This window comes from Lutra lutra, chromosome X (assembly GCF_902655055.1).
Source record: "Lutra lutra chromosome X, mLutLut1.2, whole genome shotgun sequence".
Classification (NCBI taxonomy): domain Eukaryota; kingdom Metazoa; phylum Chordata; class Mammalia; order Carnivora; family Mustelidae; genus Lutra; species Lutra lutra.
Window position 1 is genome coordinate 52,934,590 of NC_062296.1, and position 27,988 is coordinate 52,962,577.

A 27,988-nucleotide genomic window follows, 5' to 3' on the forward strand; every position below is an offset into this window, starting at 1 on the left:
GTGGTTGGGTTATGGACATTGGGGAGGGTATGTTCTGGGTGCTGTGAAGCGTGTAAGCCTGACGATTCACAGACCTGTACCCCTGGGGCAAATAATACATTATATGTTAATAAAATTTTTAAAAATACAAAAGAAAAAGAAAAAGGAATATAGTCAATGATATTGTTACAGTAATGTAATGGGGGAGAGGGTAGCTATCTATACTTGTGGTGAACATAGCATAATGTATAAAGTTGTTAAATTACCAAGATGTATACCTGAAACTAATGTAGCATTGTGTATCAACTATACTCAATAAAAAATGGGGGGGGGAAGGAATACTATTGATTTTTATAAGTTGGTTTTGTACCTGGCCTCCTCACGAACTTTTTTTTTAAATTCTAATAGTATGTCTGTTGAATCTGTTGGTTTTATTTATTCTCTTCTGATCCTTATACAACTTACTTCTTTTGCTCCCATTATCGTATTGACCACGACTTCCAGTTCTATGTTAAACAGTAGTGGGTGAGAGTAAGTATCTAGTCTTATCCTCAGTCTTGAAGGAAATGCATCTTAAGTTTCTTCATTTAGTATAAAATATGGTGTAATGTTTTGGTATGTAACCTTCACCAAGTTAAATTTGCCTTCTGTGGTGCCTGGCTGTCTCAGTTGGTAGAACATGTGACTTGATCTGAGGGTCATGAGTTCAAGCCCCAAGTTGGGCATAGAGTTTACTTAAAGAAAAAAAAGAAGAAATTTGCCTTCTATTCCCAGTTTTTAATCATAAGTGGGAATGTAACATACTTATTCTACATTAATTGAGATAATCATATGAGTATTCTCCTTTAGTCTGTTAATGTGGCAAACTACATTGATAGATTTTCTGAGGTTGAATGAATTCTCTTTACATTCTTGGAATAAATTCGATCAATGTATATGATGTATTATATAACATAATGTTCAATGCAATTAGCTAATATTTTATTTAGGATCTGTGCATCTATATTCATAATTGAAATGAGCCTATAATTTTCTTTTCTTTTATTATCCCTGACTAGTTTTAGACTCAAAGTTTGAAAATTGCACTAAACTAATAAAATGAGCTGGGCCGCTTTCTCTCCTTTTCTATTTTCTGGAATAACTTGTATAAAAAGAAAAGTAACTATTCCTTGCGAGTCTGGCACAATACACCTGTAAACTTATCTGGGCCTGGATTTGGGGGGAAAGGGATGATGTCCTTGCATACCATTTCAGTTTCATTAATACTTAGTGGCCTATTCAAGTTCTTTACTTCTTGCTATTCCATTTTTGTCATTTTTTATTTTTCTAAGAATAAAAGTTTATCGACATTTTCTAATTATTTCTGCCAAGTTCCTAATAGTCAGGTTTCTGGCTTGACTGCCTAGTGCCTTCATAGACAGGGGGGCACTGAAGGAGTAGCATGTCTATCATTTGGGGCCAGAGGAAGTTTGGCTACCTTTGTACTTCCAGCAAAGCAAAGATTTGTGTGATTCTTTGTTGCTTTGGAAATTTGTGATTGTATATGAATGTGTGCACTTTTGTAAGTGTGTGTGTTTACACATGATGCTCTAGTGTGTTTCTATTTATATGAAAATAGACCAAAAGAAAACAATTTCTCAAAGGGAAATTAGCGACGATTCTATGTGTAGCTATTTTTCTGTGTTTATTTGTATGTGTCCCTGAGCTGTGAAGGGGTAATTCCATGGGTCTCTCAGTGTCTCAGTGTCTCAGTGTTGATTCATTCTGTGTGTTTTTCAATGTCTCAGAGTATCTGCAGCTATGAGGGTTCATGATTCTATGTACATCTTTATGTCTCTGCAAAAGTCTCTGTCTCTAAATGTGTGTGAGGGGGGTGGAGATTCTGTATGCATCTCTGTGTTTCACTGTAGAAGTATATGCATGGAGTGCACATGCTACGTGGCAAGTTCAGACTCTCCAAGTCTGGAAGAAACATTACAACAGGAAATGCTCTGGATTCCAGCTTCCGGATGGAATTTCACTCAGAAAAATACCCCTTCCTGGTCCTCCCAATAACTGCAGCATTCTTTGTCTTTTTTCAAGAGGCTGGGTTGAAGGGGTTTATGCTAACCTTGACCTCAGAGGCCTTGTCTTTCAGGAGGATTTGGCAGAGCCATGAAATTCCACACCCTGCCACTTGCCTCTTGCCAGGCCTACTTCTTCCTCCTAAAGCCTTTTATAGTTCCACGTTATCTACCAGACCAATTCTGATCCAAACTGTCCAGAGAGGCTTGGGGAAAACACAAGGAGATGAGGAGGAAAAAAAAGAGTAAGATTTTTTGGAGTAAATATATAAATAAAGATTAGATTTGAGAGGAGAAGAACAGTTAAAGAAATGATAACAGGAGATAAAGAGACAGAGACAAAGAAATAGGGCCTGAAAGGTGTGAGTAAATAGTCAGAAATGGAGATAAATAAATAAGGATGGGGACAGAGAGATGGAGTGGGCAGGGTGGAAAAAGGTACAAATGGGGCAGGAATGTAGGGAGAGAGAGAGATGAGGTCAGAGAGGCAGCTACATAAAAGATGAGGACTGAGAGGAACACAGAGATTATAACAGCCAGGTATATGGGAATGGGATGTTTGGATTAGATAAACAAAGACAGAAAGAGATAGGGATAAAGATGAGTAGAGAGGTTGATGAGGTAGTAGTTGACATTTTTTGAGAATTTGTTATGTTTGTTATGTTTGAGGCATGGCCCTACAAACTGTGCATGTGTTAGTTTATTTAATGCTCACAGTAATGCCATGAAGCAGGTACCCTATTTCACAGATGAGGACACTGAGGCACAGCAAGTCAGAGGCAGAACTAAGATTTGAATCTGAACAATCTAGCACCAGTGACAGTATTCCTGACTACTCTGTCAGTGATGAAGAGAGAGGAACGGGGAGCTGGGGACAAGAATGCAAATAGAAACAGATAAAACCCACATAGGGACAGAGAGATGGAGACAAGAGATAGGCACATGAGGAGAGCAACCCAATAAGAGAGATGGTAAGAGATAGAAAAGGGGTGATAGAGAGATGAGGAGAGAGTCATATAGGGAAACAATGGCAAAAAGACCAACATAGAGGGGTAAGAGAGACAGAGACAAAGAGTATATTACAGGGAGGAGGGGAGATGAAAGAATGGAACAGAAAGGTGAGAATAGAGAAAGATAGGTGAGGAAGAGAGACAGAGACAAAAGTATATTACAGGGAGGAGGGGAGATGAAAGAATGGAACAGAAAGGTGAGAATAGAGAAAGATAGGTGAGGAAGAGAGACAGATGAATGCAGCAGTACAAACAGGAAGAGGAGAACTGGGAAACAACCAGAGAGAAGTAGGGACAGAGTAATGGAGACAGAAAGGCAGACAGTAAAGAGGCCAAGGAGACAAAGGAAACTGAAAGAGAAATAGGAAAGACAGAAGTTCTGGAACACACAGAAATTCAGAAACAGATGAGGTAGAGCAATGTGGTATTATAAGCACGGAGACTCAGACCAAGCTGAGAACTATAAGTTAGATAAGAACAGGATGGAGACAAGGCAATCCTCAACATATACAATATTAAAAAAAAAAAGGAGCAAGAAGAGAAGAGGAGAGAGATGGAAAGAGAATAGGAGAAACAGGAAAGAGAAACCAACAGAGAGACAAGAGAAAGCAAAATGTAGACAGAGATAGGGGTGTCTGAGAGGTGGCCAACAGTGATGCTGAACTTGGGGGGGGGCAGTAAAAATAAGAAATAAATAGAGACAAAGATAAAGTCATCTTGATCCAACAACTTACAAGTCTCTTGGATATATCAGGGCTGGCACTGTGCACTGTGGTGCCCACTAGACTATGAGCTTAGGAAGGCAAGGCCCTGGTCTTTGTTATTCACTACTGTATCTTCTACCCACAATATAGTCCCACTCATAGCAGGGACTAGTGTTTTTTAAGCATTAGGTCCCAGAGAAAATGTGCATGCATTGCATGGATTTTGTCATTGAATCCTTACAGCTCTGATGTAGTAGGTATTATTATCATCATTCCCAATTTACAGATGGGGAAACTGAGACTCAGAGTATTGAGTAACTTGACCAAGGTCACACAAAGGAACTAGGAGTAAAGCCCAAGCCAGGTCCAATGGCAAAAGTATTTCAAGAGCCAAGGATGAAGATGAATCTTTCCCTGACCACGCGCTTGAAGTACAAATAAATTCTAGTCTGCCTGATTCCAAGGTCTACACATTTGACCACCATGACACGCTGCTTCAGTGAAGACTTGCTGACACTGATGGAAGCCTGCTGAGCCAAGGTGCGCATGTCCTGACTCCTCACCCTCTGTAGCTCCTTCCATCCAGTGAAGAAGGCTACCTGACTAGCTCAGAGAAACTTGAAAAAGTCCTATGAGTGGCAGTAATAAACTGTGGAAGAACCCCAGCCTGGGGCAATCAGAGAATGCTTCCTGGAGGAGGAGGTAGTTAAAAGAGGCCAGAGGCAGATTTACACAGAAGTCAGTGAAGGTTCAGGATCCCTTATTTGCACAGGTCCCTTCTAAGGCCCTGCTTAACAATCAGTGAAAAATCAAAGAGTACTAAGGATTTGTTACTCTGCAAGAAAATTGAAATGCCCTAACATCTTACAGCTCATACATGAAGGAAACCAGACAGAAGTTTTCCCAAATTTGACAAGACCTAAAAAATGTACATGATTGTGAAGCTGAAACTTTTCTAAACTATCAGTAGTAGTTTATTTCTATCCACCACGCTATTAAGAAAGTCTAATATTTTTATTCTTTCTGTAGAAAATGCCCTTACCTCATGCTTCAATGACAAAATAGAAGCCATAGAACATCAGGAATGGTTACTAGGCCCTCATTTTCCCACTGCCAAGTCTCTAAACCTCCCAGTAACTGTGTTCATTCTTGTCTTATACCTACCAGCTATAATGAGGGGCCTGAAGACCTCTCCTCCTCTTGCCTCAGATCCCAACCCCCCTCCTTTCCCTTTCTCTTCTGCATCTTTATCCTCTCCCTCTCTACTGGATCATTCCCAACAGCAAACAAGCACAGTCTAGTATCTCCTATCTTTAAAAAAATATATATTCTTTGACCCTCCTCCTACCATCACCTTATCTGTCTGGGCTCTGTTCCCATTCACAGCCAAGTTTCTCAGTGGAATTGCCTATACATCTAGCTCTAATTCAATGGGGATGAGGGTGGTGTTCTGTTCCCTCTGATCTCAGGGAGGGTCCTGTAACAAACTACACTCTCACCAGCACTCTATACAATTATTACTGTTTGTTAAATTATTTTATTTTTCATTACATACTTTATATATTTTAGAATCTACATATATAGACAGCTTGAATAAATAATAAATATCTGTGTACCCATCACCTAGCTTGAAAACCAGATCATTTTCAATGACAAAACCCCCTGGGTAACCCTCCCCAGTCACATTTCTTTCTCTTCCCTGAGGTAACCACTGTTCTGAATTTTTCATTTTTCATTCTTTGCTTTTCTGTATAGTTTTATAACATACAACTGTATCCATATATTGCATAATTTTTCATGTTTTTCAGCTTTATATAAACATATTCTTCTATGACTTTTTTGAATCAGCATTAGGTTTTCTGAATTTCATCCATGTTGATATGTGTAGCTAGAGTCCATTCATTTTTTATTTCTTTATAGTAGTCCATCATATAAATATATCTGAATTTATTCATCCCATGCTCGTTTCCATTTCTTGCTATCACTAACAGGCTTTGGTGAATATTCTTGTAGTGTCTTCCAGTACATACGTGCAAGGATTTCTCTAAGGAAGCAATGCTCATATTTTTTTATCTCAGGACTTCCTTTACATTCCAAAAAAATCACTGCAAGATAAATAAATCTTTAAAAAAAGGGGGGGGGCGGGGAATGGAGCCTGGGTGACTCAGTAGGTTAAGCACCTGACTCTTGATTTTGGCTCAGGTCATAATCTCATGATCATGAGATTGAGGCCTCACCCCATACATGGGCCCTGAGTCTGCTTGAGGTTCTCTCTCTCCCTCCCTCTCTCTCTCTCTTTCTCTCTCTGCTCCTCCCCACATACTTGCACAGGCTCTCTCTCTCTCAAATAAATAAATAACCTTTTTAAAAAAATCACTGCAAGGGGACACCTGGGTGGCTCAGTTGGTTAAGCAGCTGCCTTCGGCTCAGGTCATGATCCCAGAGTCCTGGGATCAAGTCCCACACCGGGCTCCTTGCTCAGCAGGGAGCCTGCTTCTCCCTCTGCCTCTGCCTGACACTCTGTCTGCCTGTGCTCCCACATGCTCTCTCTCTCTCTAACAAATAAATAAAATCTTAAAAAAAAAATCACTGCAGGACCTCAAAGAGCTTTCACAAATGTAATATCAGTTGAGACTTGCTGCATTAGAAATTAAAACTACAAAAGTTTCAATATATTAATTTTTAAATAACAATAAATCTATCTTTTCAAATAAATAACATATTTTATGAAAAAATAACTATTTTCCAAAACAAAAATAATTCCGTGAAAAGAGTGGCATTGTTTTATGTTTTTGCACATCTCTTTATGTTATGGCTTAATAGAAGACAGCTGGATTCTCATATCTGGTCTGCATTCAATCTGTTGTGTTATCTAGAAAACTCCACTCTACAATCTTGAGAGAATGAGAGTAAAAGAAGCAAATAACACCTTACTAGCACTATGGTTTTGGCTCCCTGCCCCCCACCTCTGCCCCCAGGATAACCCAGACCACACAGGGAGAACCACTGCTCTAGGATATTTACCTAAAAAGTCTGGGTCATAGAGTATGTGCATCACTGAGCTTTACTAGAAAACATCCAGCTTCTTCTAGAGTGGTTGTATCAATTTACACTCTTACCAATGGTGTAGCCATTCCCTCTTCATCCATTCTGGTGTTCACCCCTACCACTCCACCAAAACTGCTATCAAGGTCACTATCAATATCCAAGTTGCCATATCCAATGGACCCTTTTCAATCTTCAACTTAGTTGACTTCTCAGTACTCTTTATAAAAATCTCCAACACAACCTAGTAATGTCCCCATCTCTTTATCTCTTTCTCAGGCTCCTTGCCACCTCCTGCTCCTTTGCCCAATCTCTAAAGTTGAAGTTCCTTGGAGCTCAGTCAAGGATCCTCCTCCTTTCTCTTTTCTCTCTTTCACACTGACCTCTTCTCTCGTGGCAGTTAATACCATCTCTATAGTGACAACTCTGATTTATATCTGAAACTCAAACCTCTCCCTTGGGATGTATATACCATTACCTGCATCGACCTCTCCACTTGATTATCTTAAGGGAGTGTAGAATTGAACCCTTGGTCTTCCCCCTGAAAACCTGTTCTTTCTGTCTTCCTCATCTCAATGAATGAATGACCTAGCCCACATCAGATCCATGGAAGGCATCAAAGATGCCTCCCTCTCCCTCCCTTCCTCAAGCCACCACACCAACCCCTTTCAGTTCTAACTATCTCCCAAATCTATCTACATCTCTCCATCTCCACAGCCACCACATTAGTCCACTTGCCATTATCTCTGACTGCAGTAGGTTTCTAATCTTGCCCACCTCCAATCCAATCCACAGCAGCCAGAGTACTTCTTTTAAATCATACCACCTCAATCCCAAATTAAAAACCTTTCAATGTAGGGTATTTTAGCATTTGAGAGATGTGAATTATCTACAGAAAAGTTACTATTTCATCATGGCCCATGGTATGTGCTCAAAATGACATTCATCAAATGAGCAGAGATCTGAAGAACAAATAAAGTAGAATTGGGGAAATGTGGGGGTTTATACAGAAGCAACAGCATAAACAAAGACTCAGAGGCTAGAAAGACTAAAGAATGGTCAAAGACTTTCAACTTAGCCTTAAGAATGAAGTCCGGAGAGGTAGGCAGGCACCAAATAAATCATCAGGGGTGTGGCTTAATCTTCCTTGTTGAAGAAGGTAGGCTTCCTTTTGAGCCAGTGGGGAATCATTGAAGGGTTCTAAACATGACAGTGATATGAGTTGGTTTACCTTTTGAAAAGATCACACTGCCTACAGTGTAGAGAAAGGATTCCAGGGAGCAAGACTGAAATGGGGAGACCATGACAGTATTGCAGTTTAGACATGGTGCTGACTAGGGTTGTGTCAGCAGAAAGGAAAAGACTGCATAAATAAATCTGGAAGATATTTGGGAAGTAAAAATGACAAGATTTGGTGATTGCATGGGGGTGGAGGAGAAAGAAGAGTCAGGGGTATAACTCAGGTTTCTGCTTTGACTAGAGTCATTCACAAAAGTAATATACAAAGAAAGACAAACAGGTTGGGAGGAGGATGCCTTGAGGTGACAAAAAACTGAGGTTTTAGGTGTTTCTGGAGTGCTCAGATAGAGCTAATAACCAGTTGAATGTGTGGGTCAGGAGAAATATCTGGAATTGAGGTATCAGTTTGGGAGTCATCAGCAAAGAGATGATAATTGAAGCCACAGGAGCAAATGTAATAATTGAAGGAAAGAGCACAGAGAGAGGAGAGAAGAGAGCTCAGGCCAGATCCCCAAGGAGCACCACCTTAAGGGTTGGACAAAGAGGAGCCTGGAAAGTAAAGAGGAATTTGAACAAGGCAGTAGAAGAAAAATGTGAGTGTAGTGTCATAGAAGTGGTTTAAGGAGGAAGGAGTGGTCACAAGTGCCAGATACTACCAAGAAGTCAAGTAGGATAACCTCTGAAAAGATTGTATTAGATTTTGTGAGGTAGGCTGTGGCAGACCTTGATGAGAGAGCACTATTAGGCAAGTAGTGGAGGCAGATTGGAGTGGGTTGAAAGATTAGTGGGAAGTGGGAAAATGAAGAGAGATAAGTGTAGGCAACTCTTTTGAGAAGCTTATGGAGAGGAGAAGGTGGTGGTTAGAGAGGAAGAATTTCCAGCAATTGTTTACGTGTTTTCCGATGGAAGAGACCAACATGAATATGTTTAGATGATGATGGGAAGAAGCAAGGACTCTGTAGGTTTGGTGGCAAGAAGTCCAGAATTTCCTTTCAGTGACTTCTGTTTACTCTGTGAAATAGGAGGTCGGGTCATCTGCTGAGGCTTGGGGGCAGATGGAAAAGCTGTGGGTTTGAGGAGAAGGGAGGTTTGAAAGGGCCACTGTGGAGCATGGGGGAAAGAGCAGCCAAGGGACACAGTAGAGCTGTGGGTCAGTACTGAGGACCTCGTAGATGCTGGGGACCATGAGTCTATAGTGGCACGAATCTGTGAGACTGAATAGTTTTCTCCAGCAGTGTTTAGCCGCCTTTGCGCAGGCATGGAAAAAGCGGACAGTTGGACTGATCCAAGGTTGGGATGCTGCCAGGCAGATGCAACAATTCTGAGAACTGAGGCTTCTGGCTAAAGAGTAGCCAAATTAAGGACCATAAGGTCTGGTCTGAGCAGAGTGGAGTGTATCAAAGACAAGTCCTCTATGAGCCAACCACTAGGGCGATTCTGGAACCTGTGGAAAGGTTTCTGGAAAAGAGATTGAAGGACGAGCAGACAGAGGAAGACCTGAGAAAGGAACAGAAAGATTAGGGGTTTGAGCCCAGAGACTTGCCTGTGTGGGACCACGGACGGATGGGGAACGAAAGCTGAGGGGGATGTTTAAGGGGGAGGCGGACCTTTGAGGGCGGTCTCAGGGAGAAGCGAGGCGGGTCCGAGTTAGGGGGCGGAGCCAGGAGCGAATCCCGGGCGAGGGGGCGGGGCTGGGGTAACTGGGTCCCAGCGCCGCTGTGGCTGCGGCTGCCTCAGCAAAGGCTCCCGCCTCCCCACCCCCCTTCTCTGTCTCCTTCCTGCCCGCCGCCGTGGAGACCTAGGCCGAAGCTGTTACCCTGCCCCCGCGGCTGAAGCATCGTCCAGAGGGATTGGCTGAGGGCGAGCCCCGCAGCCCAAGCGCGCGACGCACACGCGCGCCCCCAGCCAGCGCCATCCTCTCCTCCCTCCCTCCCCTGCCCTGCCCTCCCTTCCCCTCCCCTCCGCCCGCCAGCCTCGGCTGCGGCGGGAGGAAGAACCCTTTCCGACCAGTCAGAAGAGCCCAGATCGATTCCCATTTGGGGAGAAAGAGACCCCGCACACCGAACAGACCGACCGCTCGCCCCGGAGCCACGGAAGTGGCTTGCCTCTTAAGAGAGAGCCCGCGCCGACCGCAGCCCCCCGACCTCACCCAGCCGCTGCCGCATAGACAGCGCTCCTCAGCGGGCCCCCGGCCCCGCCGAGCCCAATCCCTGCGCAGGGCCCGGGCCGGCGATGCCTGGCACGGCAGCGGCGGTGGCCGCGGCTGCTGCTGGTATTGCCACTGCTGCCACAGCTGCTGGCCCGGGCCCGGGCCGGGGGCTTGAATCTCCGCAGTGGGGCTGAGCCCGCAGCCCCGCCCCCCGAGCCTGAGGCCGCTGCTCTGCCGGGCGCCGGGCCTCCTCCGCCCGCGCCTCCGCCCCAGGAGCTGGAGCCAAGCGGGGAGCCCGGGCCCCGCGCCCAGGCCCGGACCATGCATGGCCACCGAGCCCCAGGGGGCGCCGGGCCTTCTGAGCCCGAACACCCATCCACGAACGCCCCCGGCGCCTCTCCTCCGGTCAGTGTCGACACGGATCCTGGAGCCTCCGAGCCCGGACTGCCGGTGCTTAGGGGCTCAGGCTCCGCTCTCGGCGGCCCCCTGGATCCCCAGTTTGCCGGACCCTCGGACGCCAGCCTGGGCGCTGCTCCAGGCCCCCGGGTCTTACCCTGCGGCCCCAGTCCACAGCACCACCGGGCCCTGCGCTTCTCCTACCACCTGGAGGGCTCACAGCCCCGGCCTGGTGAGTGATCGAGAGAGCATGGGAGCCCGAGCCATGGGCCTGGTACTGGGAGCGGGTTCTTGTTCTCGGGCCCTTTAAGCCCCGCCTCGGAGCCGGCCCGCTCACCCTGGCCCTTCGAGTCTTCTCAACCCCCACCCCCTTCCCTCGCTCCTCTTCCGTCCAGTCCTTTCTGCCTCTGTCCGCGGCCTCCTCTCTCTGTCCCTTTGCCCCCTCAATCCTCCCCACCCCCTTCTTATCTATCTGCTGAGACTAATGGGAGAGGGAGCACTCCAAGAAAAACGGTCAGAATTGCAAGGCAGTAGGGGGAATTTGGTAGGGGGAACGGAGTTTGGGAAAATAGGAGAAAAGGAGTCTCCCATTTGCTAAGCGCCTACGTTGTGCCAGGCACTGGACTGGGTGCTTTATATGGGCTCTCATTTCATCTTCAGGAACCTCCTGTGAAGTACCATTAGCCCCATTTTGTAGGGTAGGAAACTGAAGCCCAGAGAAGTTAACTAACTTGCCCAAGGTCCCACAGCTAGAATAGAGCCAGGATTCAAAACCAGATGTATTTGAGTCCAAAGTCTGTGGTCTTTCTCTTTCCCCAAACTGAGGCTGGAGACCATGAAAGTAATGCCAAGCCTTCTGCTTATGTGATTTTCTCCTCTACTGTTCAGCAGCTCTGGAGTATGAGTGGAAAAAAAAAAAAAGGGATGGTGGATTGATCCAAGGTTGGGGTTTTGCCAGGATGTGTGTGGCAGGAGGACAAGGGAAGAAGGGAGTAGAAGGTGCTGATGAACGAGATAGGTGGAGGAGGTGAGCCTTGGGGGTCAAGCCTGTCGAGAGGGCTGGAAGGGCTGGTAGGTAGGGAGACAGCAGAGGGGGTTGGGGCAGCAGCCAGTTGTAGTAGGGCTGTAGATGGGTGGGGCTGCAAGGATGGTTGTAAAAAGAAATCAGGGTGCTTGAACTTGAATTTGCAGAGGTGGAGCCACTCCAGGTCGGGCTGGGGCCACAGACTACTGCCTGGAGAGGCATTTGCACTGCACAGACTTGAGTGTCTGAGGCGTCCAGCAGGGCCACCCCCATCTGGGGACATCCCATGTGGACCTGAGCCCAGGAGCCACAGAGAAAGAGCAGTGTATTTCTGGTCTGCCTTCCACTGGGCAACACTGACAGAGCTGTTGAGCCCCTGGGACTCCCCCCCCCCACACACACACAGGGCTCACATCCCCAAGCTTCATAGGGACTGTGGTCCAGCACAGTTAGCAGTAAATGAAACATAAAGTACTGGCAAGATGTACCCCTTACTGCTTTTGTGACCTTGGGCTAGTCATGGAACCTCGGGAGTTTCCAGGGGCTCCCTCAGTGTGAGCTGGAGATATCCAATTGACAAGAGGCCTTTAACACCCTGCCCTGCATGTTGCTCCTGCTGGCTTTCCAAACACCCCTTGACAGACACTGTGTGGAGCAGGCTACTTGCCCACCCTACTGTAGCACCTTCTTTCAAATCCCAAAACATGCCACAAGGACTCCCACCTCAGGGTCTTTGCGTCTGCTTTTCCCTCTGCCTGGCAGCTCTTCCCTCTGTGCCCTACCTGGCTTATTCCTCATCTTTCAGGTCTCAGCTCAGATGTCACCTCCTCCAAGAGACCTTGCCTGACCACTTTGGGGCGGGGGGCGGGGGGGACACTTGTGAGTCTCCATCACAGCTTCCATCCTTGCCCTTAGTACAGTCTGAAATTATCTTATTGTATGTGTCCACTAGCTTACTGCCTATCTTTCTCCACTAGAATGTAAACTCTGTGAGGGCAAGGGGATTGTATCTGTTTTGTTCAGTCTTGTGTCCCCCCAGTGAGTAGAGCAGTGCCTAGCATATAGTAGGTGCTTAATAAATCCTCACTGGACAAATGCCTGAACAGATATGAAGGGAACACATAGTAGGCCCTCAGTAACTATTGTCTAAGAGAAGGACAGCAGAATTCCTGCCCTCCAGATGCTCTTGGTCTGAGTCAGTAACTGGGTGGTGTCTTGACCCCTGGTCTCTAGCCTCTGATTGATACTGCCACTGCTCCCACCTCACGGTGGTGATTCCGAGTTGTCTTCCCACTCCACCAAACCTGACAAATTACCAATCACAATACCCATCCTGAACTACTCCCTTCCTCCCCAAAAGAGCAAAACAAAGTTTCCAGGATTCTTTTTGGCAATCAAGTCCCTGTGTCTGTAACTGGTGGCTGTCTTTTATATATAAATATAAATAGCTGATATAGATAGATAGAAGATAGATAGATAGATTCTCCAAATGGGGATTAGGAGTAAGAAGATTGTTAGGGAAAGACCTGGCTTCCCAACCAACCATTCCTAGCTGACTCACTGTGTGACCCTGGTTGAGTGACTTCCCTTCTCTGAGCCTTGATTTCCTCATCTGGAGAATGCCTTGAGGAGTCTATGAGATACTTGTGAGAAGCCTGCAGAATAAAATAATTTTTTTAAAAAATAAGGGGAAAACCTTCTGAAGAGGAGGCGGAGGAATTACTCAGGCCCTGGCAAAGCAGGCGCTGGGCCATGTGATTCACATCAGCATGGGGTGTGAGAGGCCTGCCTCCCCCACTGCCCAGCTGGCCCGGGTTTAGGCACAAGTGACTTGCTTCTGTCTCCACAGAACTCGCCTATAATTGGCCCAAAGAGGACAGGGTTGGTGGTTGTAGGGTATGTGTCTGTGTGTGAGAGAGAGAAAGAGAAACAGACAGAAAGAGTGAGAGTCCTCTCAATTAAAGGGTTGAAACATTTTAGTCCACATGCTGATTTCTGTGTGCCTGCCGAGTTCCCCCATCAGACTGCTGAGGCTTGTATTGAATCACCACCCTTAGGGACCAGTGGCCCAACCTGGTGGGGGGTGCTTAAAAATAATACAGTTGATGCTTGAACAATGGGGGAGTTAGGGTTATGAGCCCCCATGCCCCCACTTGCACAGTCAAAAATCTGTGTATAACTTTTGACTCCCCCAAAACATAACTACCTAATAGCCTATCTTTGACCAGAATCCTTATCAATAACATAAACAGTCAAATAACAAATCATTTTGTATATGTACTATATACTTAATTCTTAAAATAAGCTAGAGAAAAGAAAATGTTATCAAGAAATCATAAGGAAGAGAAGGGGCGCCTGGGTAGCCTCAGTCAGTTAAGCATCTGACTCTTGATTTTAGCTCGGGTCATGATCTCAGGTTGGTGAGATTGAGCCCCACATTGGGCTCTGTGCTCAGTGCAGAGTCTGCTTGGGATTCTCTCTCTCCCTCTGGCCCTCCTCTGACTCGCACACACACTCTCCCCCTCTCTGTGTGTCTCTAAAATAAATAAATAAACCTTAAAAAAAAGAAAAAAATTCATAAGAAGAAATACATTTATGGTACTATACTATATTCATTGAAAAAAATCCACATATAAGTGGGCCTGTGCAGTTCATACTATGTTGTTCAAGGGTCCACTGTAGTTATATCTTATCCATGTGAAAAACCTTCAATCTCCTCAAAGTACTTTCTCTTTATATGATTTCTGGTAGGGGGAGAGGGCAATTGTTTTTACACCAATTTTCCAGGTTATTTAAACCTGGAAAGATGCCAGAGAGGGCTTTCAGAGAGTCAGAAAGGAGTCCCCAGCCTAGGTTTGTTCATAGAGATTTGGGGGAAACCCTATCCTATTCCTCAGTTTTGAGGCCTAGAATATCCTTCTGGATGCTAGGTGGGGAGTTGCTTGGGGCCTGTCTCAGTCAAAATAGTTGCATCTAATGTAAGAGTCTTTTCATGGGTAGTGGGAGAACTAAGCCAGTTGAGGGGGGCAGCAATAGGGCTGACTCCCCTCTAATTTGGAGCCTAGGACATCATCAGAGACTCCAAGAGTTAGAATGGGAGCCAGAAAGGGCCCTGGACACCATCTAGTTCTGGGTTTCCCAAACTGGGTGAATATCAGAATCCCCTGTTGACTCTGAAAAATAAATGTGATTCCCAGACTCCACCTCAGAGCTCCAGAATCTTGGGGTTGCAATCCAGGAATCTATTTTTAAAGCTTCCCAGGTGATTCTGATGCACAGCCTAGAGTGGGAACTGATTTTTAGCTGGGGTAGTGGAGGCTCAGAGAGGCAGCTTATTCATGGTCCTATGGTGAATCAACATGATTAGAGCCAGGAAGATGTGTAGGCCTCCCCTCTGAGGCCCTTTCCTTAGGACCTTATGTGGCCTACCTCCTTTCCTCCCAACCCCAAAGGAAGGCAGGGGATCTAAGCTAAAGGGAGTGAGTCAACCCCTCACTCACATATGCACAAACACCAGCTGCCTCAGTTTACCATCTATGCCTAACTCTAGTGAGTGACTGCCATTTGGCATTTCAAGTTGGAAAGCAGTTGCAATTCTGGGACTCTGGGCAGGAGAAACCCTGGCATCAGCAGCACCCACCACAGGGCCTGGCCCAAAGCAAGGGCTCTAAAGGGTGTCAGCAAGGTTTGTAGAGCTAAGAGGAACATGGAGGGCAGATCCGGTAAGAATCTCAGTGGGAGCAAGGGCACTGAGGCTTGGGGCATGCTGGGAACTGGGAGTGTATTGAGAGGAGTAAGGGATAAGCCTAGGAAAAGAACTTTATCCTGAGGGCCAAGGGGAACTATGGAAGGGTTTACTAAGCAGGGGAATGATGGGCTCAGATGTGGGTGTTTGGGAGATCCCCATAGCTACATGTGGAGAGTGGATGATAGGGATGCAGGAATGGGAGCAGGGAGACAGGCAGGTGGGGGTCATAGTCATCCTGGTGACAGGTGATCGTACCTTGAGTTAGAGTAATGGCAATAGGTAAGGATGATAAGATCTGAGAGATATTTCGGGGCTAACACGGACAGGCCTTGGTGGTGGCTTGGATGTAGAGACCAAGGAAGAAGGAAAAGTCCAGGATGAGTTTGGATTGTTGTCTGAAACCAGCTACAGTGACCCAGTGGATGGGTTTGGGGCCATCTACCTGCAAGAGAAAGAGCAGGTTTGAGGGAAGATATTGAGTTTGAAAGCCTTGGGGGACATCCAGGTGGAAGTGGCCAGCAGGCGTCTGGGTGTAGGGTTAGAAAGCTCAAAAGAGAGAGGACTGGGCCAGAGATGTTTGGGAATTCTCACCACCAGTGAATACCGTGGATCACAAAATAGCTCATGGGGAGAAGTGTGTACGGTTCTGGGGGCCAGTCCCATCCCTGAAGACACAGATAGTGAGGTCAGCAGAGTCACATTCAGGTGGGTCATTCGTCACGTGCCCAAACTTTGCCTTAGAAATGCCTTGGGGAGGGAGGGCAGTGTTTTAAAGCACATTTGCATAAAGCTGAGACCCATTTCACAGATACCCAGGCTAGTGGCTGTTGCAAAGAACTGATGCTATACTCCTGAAACACAAATCAGACATGGGCAAAGTAAATTCCTGTGGCTCTCTCGATGTTCTCCCTTTTGAGGGCATCCCGAGAGGTCACAGAAGGAGGTCGCTCATGGGAAGAAGAGGGGGCTCATGACAGGAGGCAGGGGTGGGCTCTGCTGGGGATTTTTGGAGAGCAGCCATTTGAGATTCTGAGGGAGTGTCTGGGAAAAGACTCAGATTTGGTTCAGTCAGCCGGGGCCTTCCAAAGAAACACAACAAAATATAAAGACTCTGGTTAGCTGGGGAAAGGACTTCCCCAGACAGAACTAAAGGAATTGAAGCTTCCAAGGTGCAGGTGGTTGGCATCCCCATTTCTCAGCCCTTTCAGGTGCCTCTGTTCCTGTAGGATGGCCTGGCTGGAGCTACCTGCCTCCTCAAAGGTGAGTGGTGGCTGTATCTAAGACAGACTCCAACCATGGCTTTCTGGGGGCCAGTTAGCTAAATGCCTTAGGGAGATGTGGAGCTCGCCAGATCCTGGCTGGTTGGGGCTAGGACCTGTCTGGAATGAGGGCCAGAAGCACAGTCTGCCATTGGCCAGCCCAGCAGAGTTATGTTCCCTCCTCTGGAAAGAGCAGACATCCTTGGAGCACTAAGTCCAGCCTCTCGGGGCTCTAATACCGGTTCCTTGGACTTGGAAGGCACCACATCTACAAAATGTGCTTCAAAACCGACACTGATCTGAAGACAAGGATGCAGGACAGTAGCTGAACGAACCTCAGGGCTCCTGGCTCTGCCACTGGTGCACTGTGCCCCCCGGACCTCCTTTCCCATCTCAGGGCCTTAGTTTCCCCATTTATAACCCTGGGACCTGATCATCTCATTTGTCTGGCATATAACATTGGTAATAAATACTTGGCAGATAAGGGAAAATGAACAAACATTTACTGAAGATGGACTATGTGCTTGGCCCCGTGTAAGGTGCTTGGTGTGCAACAAGACAGGCACAATCCTTGGGCTCACAGAGCTTCCTCCTAGCAGAGAAGATCTACATGACAAGTAATTCTAAGCACAGATGCTGCAGGAACATATGAGGGGGGAGTAAGCAGGGAAAAGAGAACACTTGAGTTGAGACTCCAGAGATAAATGGGAGTCCAGAGGTAAGGCAAAGCGGAAAAGCCATTCAGGCCATGGGAACAACATGTGTCAGAGCCCCAGGCGGAAGAGAGCACTTTCGAGGAACGGACAAGAAGCCATTGTGGCTGGAGGGTGGGGGCGGGGAAGTGTTCTTGAGCTGGGCCTTACTTGTCCCCAAGCTCAGGAGGCTGGAGTTCACCCGGGAGGCAAACGGGAGCCCTTCACAGGGCTGCAGGAATTAAAGCAGACTATTTCTGAAGTTGGTTGTGGTGTCAAGAATGCCTTGCAGAGAGGATGGGAGGAAAACCAGTTAGGAAGCTGGAGAGTGGGGAAAAGCTTATGGATTCTAAAGCTAAGAAAGTCAGGTCTGCTAGGGCTTGGGGTCTGGCCTGGATGTGTGAGTTGAGAGAGAGGGAGGAGACATGGAGAAAGCCCAACCTCTGGCTTGGGGTACTGCAGGAATGGATGTGCCACTCTTGGGATGGGGAAGGCAGGAGGAGGAGCCACTGGGGGCTGGATGTGGCTTGGGACGCCCAGAGTCTGAGTGAGCTAGAAGACAGGGGATGGGGCATCCAGGTGGCAGTGCCCAGCTGGCATGTGCTATGCCCCCCTGGGCCCCAGAGTTAAAGGCAGGAGGGTGAGGGCACAGGTGTGTGGCTGAGGCCCACAGGGAATGGGAGGCTTTTCCCAGTGCTGCCAGCTTTCAGCCCTCTGTGGTGCTTTCCTATAGCCCAGGCACGGAAGGGGTTAAGTCACAGAGGGAAGGTGCCTGTAGAAAGGAAAGGCGGGACTGGCAAGGCTGGCCCCAGGGAGCTGCAGCTGGCATAGCAGCCCTTCCAGGCTTGGGCCTGCTAGAAGTGCAGCAGCTGTCCACACCACTACCTCTGCCTTCACCTTCACCTTCCCTGCTCCCCTGCCTTAGCTTCTTCCCAGTTCCCCTAGGCAGGGCCTCCCTGCCTAATGCATTCCAGGTGTTGACACAGCCCCAGGGGCAGCAGGAAGTGGGGCAGGGAAGGTGTGGGTCTCTCTTACTGCACATCTCTTAGGGGCTCCAGTCTTCAGGCCTCGCGGACTGCTTCTGTTCTCCAGAGAATTCCTTCAGGGATCTTTGGGTCATGAATCTCTGGCAGGGTCAGGCAGTGGTGAGAGGCTCCCTCCACCCCAGCCCAGACCCAGCTCCGCCACTTTCTAGCTTCATGTGACCTTGGGCAAGTCTCTTCACCTCCCTGAGCCTCAGTTTTAACATCTGTAAAATGGGGTTATCATGCCAACCTCTTAGCGTTGTCTTAAGAATTTGCCACAGGTAACAGAAACCCCATAGCACTCAGCATGACACATGCCGTGTTCGACAAATGGCCCTGGTCTGCCCTTTTTGTTTCTTCCCGCTTGCCTCTCTAAGCCTGCATCCCTCACTGCCCCTGTGTCCCTTCTGACTTGCCCCCACCCTTACGGTTTCCCTCTCTAGTTGTCGGCTCTCAGCAGTCTTCGCAGTCTTCCTTCCGGGTTTCTCCCTCCTTGTCTTGGTTTCAGTGTCTCTCTCTCTCTCTCTCTGCCTTTTTCCCTCATGATGCCTTCGTGTTACTAACTCTCAAATTTGACCAGGCTTCTGGTGAGAGGGGAAGTGAGATGGGTCAATCTTGGGGTCCTGGGGGTCACACACAGCAGCGATCCGAGGGGTGATCCCCTAATGACTTTGTCCTCACAGAAAGGGAAATCCCAGCCAGCGTGGCAGCCCCAGCACTGGGTAATTACTGCCCCCAGTTCTCCCAGCTGCAGCTCCACTCCCTTCCCTTCCTGTCCTCTGAAGTCCCCAGCCCCTCCTGGGGGTGGAGCAACCACCCCCATCCTTCTCTGGCTTCAGGTCCAGAGACACAGGGAGGAGGTGGCCAGGCCCTTACAGCAATACAGCAACTGGAAGAGGGTTGGGCTGCCTGTGCTCCCATGTGGCTGTGGCGTGTGTGTGTGTGTGTGTGTGTGTGTACGTGCATGTGTGCACATGTGCCTAGCTGTCTTTGTCCCCAAGGGTCTGTTTTGTGTGTATCTTAATGTTCTTATTTCTGTATGTCCGTCTGTATGTTTGAGTGTGTGTCTGTATATATTTGTGTGTGTCTATGTGTATCTTTGGGTCTGTATTTGTTGTATGTTCCTGTTTGCCTGCTTGTGTGTCAGCTTGGTTCTGTCTAAGCCCCTGAGAGTTTCTAGATGTTTCTGCATGTGAGTTTCTGTATGTAGGTCTTATGCATACATTTGTGTGTGTGTGTGTGTGTGTGTGTTTCAGTGCCAATGTCTGTCTCTGTATGCCCCCTATGAATTCTGAATCTTGGTTGTGGTTGTGGTTGGTGTGTGTGGGGGCAGGCGTGCCTGCCTGTCTTTTGGCCCTTCCTGCTCCCTTCCTCCTGTTTGGGAACATTTTTTACAAACCCAGGACTGTGTTCATTGTGCCCTCAAACATGCTCCTCACCTTCCCACCTACTACTCACACCTTTGCTCAATTTTTTCTGTTGCCTGCAGGACCGTGAACTCAAAACCACCTCCTTTAGAAAGTCATCCCCACACCCCCACCTCAAAATGTGATTTCTTTACCAACTCAGCAAACATTGGCTGAGGATGTGCTCTATGACTCTGGACACAGACATGCTTGGGATCCCTTCCCAGCTCTAACTGTGTATCCACAGACAAGTTATTTTGCTTCTCTGTGTCTTGCTTTTCTTGCCTATAAAATGGAACTAATAGTTTGCAGGGTTGTTAGAAGGAGGCCATACAGTAAAGTATTGATACGAAGCCTGATGCTGAGTAGGTGCTTAACAAACAGTTGAACCCCCATACTTTATACCCTCCACTAAAAAGTGAATACTGTCAGTTCCAGAGACTTTTGAAGGTTCTTGAAATCCCCTTCTCTCTTCAGGCATCTTGCTCAGGGCAAAGTGTAAACTGGACCAAGCAGAACAAAAGGATTCCAGTTCAGGAAACTGCTGACAAGTATTGCATGAGCCTGCTCAGGCCCAGAAAAGATTGGGCCCTAGCAGACGGTGGAAGAAGGGGCCACCAAGGCTGCCACCCAAAGGCCAGAGCATGTCAGATAGGGCAGGAGGTAAACAACAGAGGTGGAAGGGGCCTTAAGGACCATCTAATTCAGATACCCCAAAGTGGTGGTCCCCAAGCTGAATTTGACTCACAAATAATTGGCCTACTCACTGTTTTCAAAATTAGGGGATTTCACATAAAAGTCTGGATTTCTGATTCTCTGGAAATATCAGAAGATCTGAAAACACAGGGCCCTGTGCCTGCAAAGTGACAATTAGGTAGAAGGGAGGAGCTATTATCCCTGCTTCAAGTGAGATATGTGGTCTCCAATTTACCCCAGTCTCTATCATTCCCTAATGCCTGATACTGTTCCATTTTACAGGAAGGTCCTCACTTTACATGAGGGTACACATTTTACGGAAACATCCTGCACTTTACAGAAGGGGCCTCACTCTACAAAAGACTTCCTCCATTTTATAGAAGAGTCTAATGTTCGGCAGAGAGTCCTTCAGACAGGTCATCCATTTTACCAAAAGGTCTTTGTAGAACTCTCCTCGCTTTACAGAATGTCCCTCCATTTTGAAGAAGTCTCCTCCACTTTGTAGAAATTTCTTCCATTTACAGAAGGGGCATTCTTTTTATCAAAAAGACCTCCATTTTGTTGAAAGTTTCTGTATTTTGCAGGAAGGAAGACTCTTGGTGTATGTGGGGAAACTCTTGGAAGTGGCTCCTACTTTCCAAAAGTGCCTTCACCCTGCAGAAGGTGCCTCTGTTTTTTGGCAGAGTTCTTATGTTCAGAATACCAGTCCACTTAAAGGAAGGAACTTTCAGATCTCCCCACAGGGTTCCCGTAGACAGCTCTCCTGGCACATCTCACACTTGACAGAGCTTTGTGTTTGAACTTTCAGAGAGAAATCTGTCAGGCCAAGCAAGGTCTGGGCCACTCTGGCTGCAAAGGTGTAGGGCAGCAGGGCTGGACCTCCCATTCAAGTGGAAGGTGGGAAAAGTGGGCAGATATGCCTTTATCCCCTGTTTTTTTCTCAAACTGAAGGACTCCCCTACCCCCCATCAGAGCTGGCTTTCCAAAAGTCACTTTCTTACTTGCCGTTATTCTTTCTTCTCCATTCCCTCTGTTCCCTTTTTCCACCCCACCCCGCCCCACCCCCCCAGGAATTCCAACTGTCCCTGGGGCCTTACCTCTTAGCCTGGAGAGACAGAGATCTGGGGGCTGTGGGGAGAAGCATGCAGTGGGGGGTCTGGAGGCATGAGCGCTGGGCCCAGCTTCTGCCCATTCTAGCATCATAACAGGTCCTCAAAATGAGAAGCACACACATATTCTCCCCCATTTTGCAGATGGGGAAATTGGGGTCCAGAGCTGTGAAGCAACTCCCCAGGTCACCATGGAGTTAATGGCTGAGGTCCAGTCTGAGGCCCTATTAGCTGACTTGAGATGAAGCCAAGGCTACAACTAGGAGATGGGAGAGGGGGTATTGCTGACCAGGCAAGGGGGGTGCTGGGAGCTTAAATTAACAGAAAGAGGTGAGGGAGAGGCTGGGTCATTCCAGTGGAAATGGGCAAATGCAGGAGTCTTTATGTTCCAACAGCTAGAGGACAGACCTGCTTTGCCAGGAGCCCCAAAGCAGGTGCTCAGGGCACCTGCCAAGTAGGGGCATGCAGGAATCAGAAACAATTTTTGGAATGATTTTATCATTTCAGTAACAGTAAGTTGTCATGGAAAAATTCAAAACTCCATTATACTTCTGAACACTTATTTTACAGTTTCGTATGATTTGTGTTTTCAGTGGAGTTTGAATTGTGGGATGGGGTACCATTGTCTTTTCTTTGCCATGCCTCCTCTAGTAGGAATCCTGCCCTGATCTGAGGAGCTGTCGAGGAGAGTGGGGCTGGATTCTGTGTTCCCTCTCTGGCTGGGTTTGCTCGTGTTTCTTGGTGAGTCAGTAGCTTTGTGTTGGGTTGCAGCCTGCAGCCTGTGGGTTTATGTACCTGTGTGCATAGTTTCGTGTCTTCGCGGATATGTGGTTCTGTTGGCTTTCAAGTTTCACTCACATTGCCGTGTGGGTGGGAGGCACTATGCTCTTTCCCTTCTTTGTTTCATGGACTCCCCAAAATTAGGGGACTGTGATTACTATCTAGTTTTCCGAATAAGGAAACTGAGGTTCAGATAGATAGAGAGGCTTGCCCAGGGTCACACAACTAGTAAGTGAGGGTGTTGGGATTTAACCAGGGTCTCTATGGATCCTGAACCAGCTCTTCCTTTTTTTTTTTATAAGAAAAGGAGAAAGTGGGGGAGGCAGAAGGAGAGGAAGAGAGAACCTCAAGTAGTTTCCACGCCCAGTGCAGAGCCCATCACAGGGCTTGATCTCACAACCCTGAGGTCATGACTGGAGCCAAAATCAAGAGTTGGACGCCTGACCAACTCAGCCATCCAGGCACCCCTGAACCAGCTCTTACTAAAAAGGTGCCACAACACCTGAACACACACAATCTGGTCAATGAGCACAGTCATGCCACCCTTCTTTGGGATAGTTTATCACAGGTTCTAAATGATTATCCTTGCTTTTTCTTAATAATAAGACCAGATTCAAGGTTATCCCTGAAATAATGTCACTGTCATGAGCACTCGGGTGCCCATTGCAGGGAAATTGGGTAGAGACCACAGCTTGCCTGAGGCTTAACTGGACAAGAGACTAGGGGGCCCTGGTTGCCAGGTGCCGCCTCAGAGGCCTGGCTTTGCCTTATTGACTCTAAGCCCTCCTTGACTGAGGTTGCTAAAATTTGCTCAAATAAAGTACAGATAGATTTGAATTTCACATATTTAACACAATATTTTAGTATGGCATAATGCATTTTTAGTGTAAGTAAGCATGAGACATGCTTATCCTAAGAAATTATTCATTGTTGATCTGAAATTAAAATTTAACTGGGCATTCTGTACTTTATCTGGTTGCCCTGTCCCTGGCCTCTCCCTCCCCTGAGCTTCCCCTGTCCCAACAGGCTGTCCCTCACCTCCCGCCCCCGCCTTGCACTTCCTGAGCCTCACTTAGCTTTTTTTTCCTGAATGAGAGTCTCTTGTCTTTGAGATTGGGAGCTCCCTGAGGGCTAAGATCAAAATTACCTTTTGCTTGTTGAAGGCTTGCTGGAACTGCACACCCCCACCCCCACAGAAGAGCTGGGACAGTGCCCAGGCACTCCTGGGGTGCCCAGGGTGTGCTTCAGGTCAATGACAAGAGATACCAGAATGGCAGCCATGGTTGTGGGCGAGCATAAAGTGCCGAGCATGTTCCATAGGGACATGTGAGCGACTCTGCGGCTCTCACGAGGTCTTTGAGGGCTGTGCATTGTCAATGTGTGGCTGGGTAGATTTTCACGAAAGTATCATAAGGTTGGGTGGTATAACTTTCTCTCTGTGGGGTGCGGCCCTTTGTGGCCTCTGTTCTAATGGGCCCTAGGGACTCTGGTAAACCCAGTAGTGGAGGGGGCAGTGCTGATAGAGGACTCTGTCAGGGGCGCAAGTGTACGTGGATGAAAGAGAATGCTGTGGACTGTCAACTATAAAAAATGGGCTGGAGGAAACCAATGCAGGACCTAGCCAGGAGGGGATGGGACAGGGTAGTGGGAAAGGCTGTGGTCTTCAAGAAGGGAGAAGGTCTCCCTTGGGAGCTCCCTAGGGGCAGAGATGGGATTTTCACATCTTCTAGCAGTGAGTCTGCTAGGTTCAGAGTAGGGCTCAGAAATGCCTGTGATATCTGAGCTAAGCCTAGGGAAAGCAGAGAGTTCAATAGGATCGTGAGGTGCCATGGAGGCCTAGCTGAGAAGTTCCTATCCTCCCCATGGGCTGTGGGAAGTCACAAAAGGCTCTCATGCAGGTAAGTGTCATGCCCCGAGCTGGAGGTCCCTCCACCCATGTGGCAGGAGCAAGAGCTGGGGACAAGGGGGCCACTGAGGGAACCCATAGGAGGAGACAAGGAAATGGAGGCAGAGGGACAGGCATGAGGAGCACTGACACTGGAGAGGGGGGATCTTGAACCTTCTTCCTTCAGCAGAGCCTCTGCTGTTCTTGGCCAGGCCTCGGTTCCTGAGCTGGAATCCTGATGTCATCTCCCAGTTGGTGGGCATAGAGGTATTGTACTAGTTCACTAGCCACACTGCAGCTCATGACTTTCTTAAGCACTGGGGTATGACACTGCCTCTCCTACTTCCCCTCTTTTCCAGCTTATCCTTGAGGGGCAGGGTTAAGAAAGGAGTCCAGGGCAGGACCCACCTGCTGAAGCTCAGCTGTGGACTTGCCATGTGACCTTGGGCAAGCCACTGCCCCTTCTCTGCCTTCATCTCCTCATCAGATCCTGAGCTCACAGTCCCTGCCCCTCTCTCCTGAGAATGCAGAGTGTCCCAGAATATTTGAATCTTATCCAGCCTTCCGCTATGCAGGGCTGCCCACAAGGGGGCAGAAAGAAAGGAGAGCGGGCCCACTGGTGGGCTCCCAGGTGAGGTGGGGGGAAAAGGAGTAGGGGGTAGGCCAGAGCAGGGCCATAAAGAATGGTATGGTCACCCTATCCCCAGAACAAGTAGTGGAGTGAAGAGAGAAAAGCCCAGCCAGGGGCCCCCCAGCTGCTCTGTACAGATTGGGTAGGGAGGGCTCACCCAGGAGGACTGCCTGCTTTGAGGTGTGGAGACAGGGTGAGGTGGAGCCCTAAGGAGGCAGACAAGGGGCACCTGAGACCCTGGCACCTATACCTGTATCTCGGAGCGGGGAGCTCTGCGCAGTTCGGTGCCTGACTTTGCCTGCTGGATCTCTGGCACCATCAACTACTCCGTCTCTCACCTTCTCTGGCCATGTGTCTCTCAAACTGAGTCTCCTCATGTGCCACCCTCCAAGTGATTCATCCTCTTCAACCCACGCCCAGGGGGATGGTAGGGCAGGACCAGGCCAGGATGTGCTGAGTAGGGCAGGGTAAGCTGAACTGAGAGAAGCACGTCCTCCCTCCCAGTCAGGGTCCTGCCTGGCCAGGTGGGAAAGGAATTGAGGAAACTGCACTCGAGGCAAGGTACAGGGTGGTATGAATGAGGCTTGGCCTGGGGGTTGGGCCACCATGTTCCTTCAGGACTGGGAGGGAACCATGACCCAACTCCCCTGGGGCCTGCCTGGCTGGATTGGGGCCAGAGTGGGGCCAGAGACCCAGGGAAGCTGCTGGAACAGTGTGGGTTGGGCTATTCCTTCCCTCCAGGACTGCAAGACCAAAAATTCCCTGTGACTATTATTATTATTATTATTATTTTGTCCATGCAACCCCATAGGGCATCTGTGCCTGTTGTACCTGTATGTTTTTGCAATGGAGGGCACCTGTGACACCATGATCATTTAGACCAGTAGGCAAATGTCAGGTGTGTATGTATGTCTGAGCCCCTAAGACCCAAGGCCACCTTGGATGTTTGTTTCATGAGTATGACATAGGAGTAAATTAGACCATATGTCTGTGATCATGTGTCTGCGTTTCTGGATGCATGGCGGTGTATGACTTTGTGATGTCATCCCACTGTGTGAGGTCCTATCTGACATGGTATAATGAACCTGCATGGCTCTAGTCCTCGTGACTGCACGAACCACTTGCAGGTGTGTGAACCTGTAACACCGTATTACAGTGTGTATGACACACTATTGCCCTGCAATTGTGAGATACAGTGTAAATGACTCTGTATATCTTTGTGACTCGGTGTCACCAGCTTTGAGGAGTATATATGACGGTAAGTGGTTGGGAAATTATCGTATGAAACTGCATAAAATGATAGGCTTGCCACTGTGTGACTGTCTTTGTGAGTGTGCATGACTGGGTTGGCCTGTGTATGTGATACTGTGGAGCTGTGTGAAAATATGAGTTGGTGACTGTGGGTCTTGGTGACTGTGTGTGACCAGGCTTTCAGGAGCATGATGGCATGTGATTGGGTATTGGAGTTTGTATGGCCCTGCAGTTGACTGAAACAGTCTAAATAACACCATGTGGCTCAGTAACGGCATGGGCCCTTTTGTGACTGGTCAGTGTGAGACTCTGTAACATGGGGTAACAGATCCTGTGGCTGTGAGAGACTGTGTGGCTGGGGCCCCGCAAAACCAACACCACATGTGGGTGGGAGCTCTGAGAGCTCTTGGCCGCCACTCACTCTTTTGTCCTCACACCTGTTTGCCTGCGTCCTTCCCTATGCCATGGCCTTTCATGACTTCCTTCTGCCCACAGGATGGTCACCTAGCTCCTCAGCCCGCCTGCAGGGTTTGCCCTCTCTGCTTTGTCCCCCACCCCCACACTGACTACTCAGTCACAGCTACCTGCCCAGCCAGGCCCACCTGAGCCCCACACTCTTTCCCTTTGGCACATTTCATCCTGGAGGGTCCCTCACTGTCTTCCGGATGGAATCTTCTCTCCCAAAGGCAACTGTCCTCTCCCCTAGAACCAAGGACAGAGGAGGACTTAGGGCACCCACAGTGAGGGAAGAGGGACAGTGCAAAAAGGCCTCCCATTTTCTGCATTTGTTGACTGCCATTTTAAAGTCATTCCTGTGACCTGAACTCTGGGTGCTGGGTGTGTGGTTGTATGTGGGTGTGGAAGTAAAGGAGGGTAATACAGGTTAGTGAGAGGCTGGGCTTTTAAGGAGCAAAACTTTCGCTCATGAAATAGAATTTTGTCATTTTTTAGCACACTCAGCTGTATGCAATTGCAGACAAGGAAGGCCAGGTGTCCTCAGGACCTTAAGAAAAATGGTGAAGGGGCGCCTGGGTGGCTCAGTGGGTTAAGCCGCTGCCTTCGGCTCAGGTCATGATCCCAGATCCTGGGTTCGAGTCCCACATCGGGCTTTCTGCTCAGCAGGGAGCCTGCTTCTTCCTCTCTCTCTGCCTGCCTCTCTGCCTACTTGTGATTTCTCTCTGTCAAATAAATAAATAAAATCTTTAAAAAAAAATGGTGAAGAATGGCTTAGGCTCAGCATGCCCACTATGGCTATATAAACAAGGGCTACAAACATGTACACAAATTGTAGGGTTCTCGCACCCACCCCTAGCCTGGTTAACACCCTGATAACAATGCCTGCCGACATACAAGGAATCAATGTACAGATCACAAAGAACTCTTGTCTATTGATGAAAACAGCCAGCCCTAGCCCTGGGCCTGGCTTCCCATCTGAGGGCTGTGGTAGGGGCTTTCCAGAAAGGCAGTATGCCCTGGAAAGGGGCTAAGGGAAACCCAATACCCCAGTACCTGCTAAGACATACAGCTCCCCTGGCCCCTTTGGGATAACATCAATTGTTTCATACCCAGGTTCTCCTTTTCTGCAGGGCTGCACCAAGGAAACCGAATCCTGGTTAAAAGTTTGTCCCTTGACCCTGGCCAGAGCCTTGAACCTCATCCAGAAGGTCCCCAGCGGCTTCGCTCAGACCCAGGCCCCCCCACTGAAAGCCCCAACCAGCGTCCTTCACCGCTAAAGCGGACACCAGGCCCAAAGCCACAAGGTAAGTGGTTCCAGCGAGGGGCGGAGAAATGACCCAGGAGAGGGAATAGCGGAGGGGAAAGCTTGACCAGTGGCAGAGGAAAAGCCTTGTTAGAAGGATAGGAAGCACCATGGTCTAGCAGCAGAGGGCTGTGGCCT

At 48.2% G+C, this 27,988-nt stretch overlaps 2 protein-coding genes across 2 annotated transcripts in view; one reads left to right on the forward strand and one right to left on the reverse strand.

Annotated features, from left to right (window-relative positions):
- The window catches only part of GNL3L (G protein nucleolar 3 like), a 60,076-nt gene extending 49,203 nt beyond the window's left edge, over positions 1 to 10,873 (reverse strand). Inside the window, exon 1 of the mRNA XM_047714704.1 lies at positions 10,743 to 10,873. The gene's annotated coding sequence lies outside the window, so the exon portion shown is untranslated. The remainder of the gene's footprint in view (positions 1 to 10,742) is intronic.
- The window catches only part of FGD1 (FYVE, RhoGEF and PH domain containing 1), a 40,597-nt gene continuing 22,362 nt past the window's right edge, over positions 9,754 to 27,988 (forward strand). Inside the window, exons 1-2 of the mRNA XM_047714699.1 lie at positions 9,754 to 10,817; positions 27,678 to 27,851. Of these exons, the coding sequence (XP_047570655.1) occupies positions 10,511 to 10,817; positions 27,678 to 27,851 (481 nt within the window). The 5' untranslated portion in view covers positions 9,754 to 10,510. The remainder of the gene's footprint in view (positions 10,818 to 27,677; positions 27,852 to 27,988) is intronic.